Consider the following 1,535-nt stretch of genomic DNA (forward strand, 5'->3'; position numbering starts at 1 on the left):
GTACAAAAGCATCGATTAAAGTAAATTGAAATAAAAGCAAAATCGTGATAGGAAACAAGACCAGTAGGTTACTTCCAAGATCTCTTTGGGTATCATATATCATTGATAATTAGACTGCAGGTTTTTATGCAAAATAAAACTTGTAGAGCATCAATTTGAAGAATGAAATTTAATAAGAACGCTCTCTAATTTTTTAAACGTAATGGAGTGCATTTTGCTGTTGATACTTTATGCACTTTTTATACTACATGTATTTCTTCTGCTTTTTACATACATAATTCTCTTATAAATGCGTAAGATCCACAGTCTGTTAATAACACTAAAAATAAAACTGACTTTGAATAGAAGCTTTTAGCTAAACGTGGATAAACGTGAATTCATAAATATAATAAAAGTGTTTTAACAAAAGAATGAAACGAAATGAGATACAATTATTATGTTACAAGGTCAACGCAGTAGTCACAGCATTACTACAAAGGGTATGGTTATTCAATATTGATGATAATATCCATTACAAAAAAAGTATTTTTTACATATAATACTAGTCAATATTCATTTAATTCCAGCTTTTCGAAACTGAGAAATCGTCAGGGCTCGGATTGTTACAGCATTAAATTCTTTATTTCTATTAAGGTAGCTTTTCCCAAAATCGAAAATATTGAGAATGGTTTGAAATATTTAAAAAAAAATAATGTAGGTATCAAAGACTATTTTGAGAGGAAACAAAAGGATAGAAAATCTATGAGGAGGTGCTGAACAAGTTAAATAAATATGAAGATTCGGAACCTTCGCAGGAGGGTTATGTAATGTTCCTAATTTATACTATTTAAATAGCGAATCCGTTTCATTGTTACAAGTCAAATAACACCTATGTGTTCGGTCCGATTGTTAACGATACACATAGGTGCACGCCAAACGGAGCTTATTCCCGAACGCGCACACAAGAAAGGCGAGTGTACACATATACACACGCACGCACACATACGTACGATACGATAGATAGGACAGAAAAACGAAAATCGTCGTTTCGATCGATATGCCTGATTCGAATCCCAAGGCAACAGGCATCGAGCATCGGTTTAAAAATGTACACCCTACGCTATGCAAGTAGAACGACTAAGCGGAAGCATCGCGACGCATTAGGAAAATGCGCAAAATTGCCAACAGGCCACCAAATCCGTGTGTACGATTAAACGACATAAGGTTAGATAACGAATAATATGCTTTCCGAATAGTTACCAAACCCATATGTTTAAACGCGTATGTACGCTGCAGGTTCATTCCGAATGGAAATTACGCGTCGTAAAGGATATCGAAATTTCGCACACATCTACGCAAAACGATATTTCCAACGATATAGAGTAAGTATAAAATATAGAATATGGACGGTTACACGGATTCGTATAACGTTTGCGTATATGTACGTACTTGCTTTTGTATGTGCAGGCAATACACGTCAGTATGTGTGCGCTGCACATATACGTGTATGTAAAACAATTATACGATTCGACCGTGCGGATGGTTGTAACTATATA

At 34.8% G+C, this 1,535-nt stretch overlaps 2 protein-coding genes across 14 annotated transcripts in view; one reads left to right on the forward strand and one right to left on the reverse strand.

Moving 5' to 3' along the window:
- The window catches only part of gw (trinucleotide repeat containing adaptor protein gawky), a 30,278-nt gene that overhangs the window by 21,373 nt on the left and 7,370 nt on the right, over positions 1-1,535 (reverse strand). The window lies entirely within an intron of this gene.
- Positions 38-1,535, forward strand: part of LOC113463866 (uncharacterized) — a 7,279-nt gene continuing 5,781 nt past the window's right edge. Inside the window, exon 1 of the mRNA XM_026810852.1 lies at positions 38-1,361. Within this exon, the coding sequence (XP_026666653.1) occupies positions 1,249-1,361 (113 nt within the window). The 5' untranslated portion in view covers positions 38-1,248. The remainder of the gene's footprint in view (positions 1,362-1,535) is intronic.

Source organism: Ceratina calcarata, unplaced genomic scaffold (genome assembly GCF_001652005.2).
Source record: "Ceratina calcarata isolate Rehan_Ccalc_2016 unplaced genomic scaffold, ASM165200v1 scaffold178.2, whole genome shotgun sequence".
Taxonomy (NCBI): domain Eukaryota; kingdom Metazoa; phylum Arthropoda; class Insecta; order Hymenoptera; family Apidae; genus Ceratina; species Ceratina calcarata.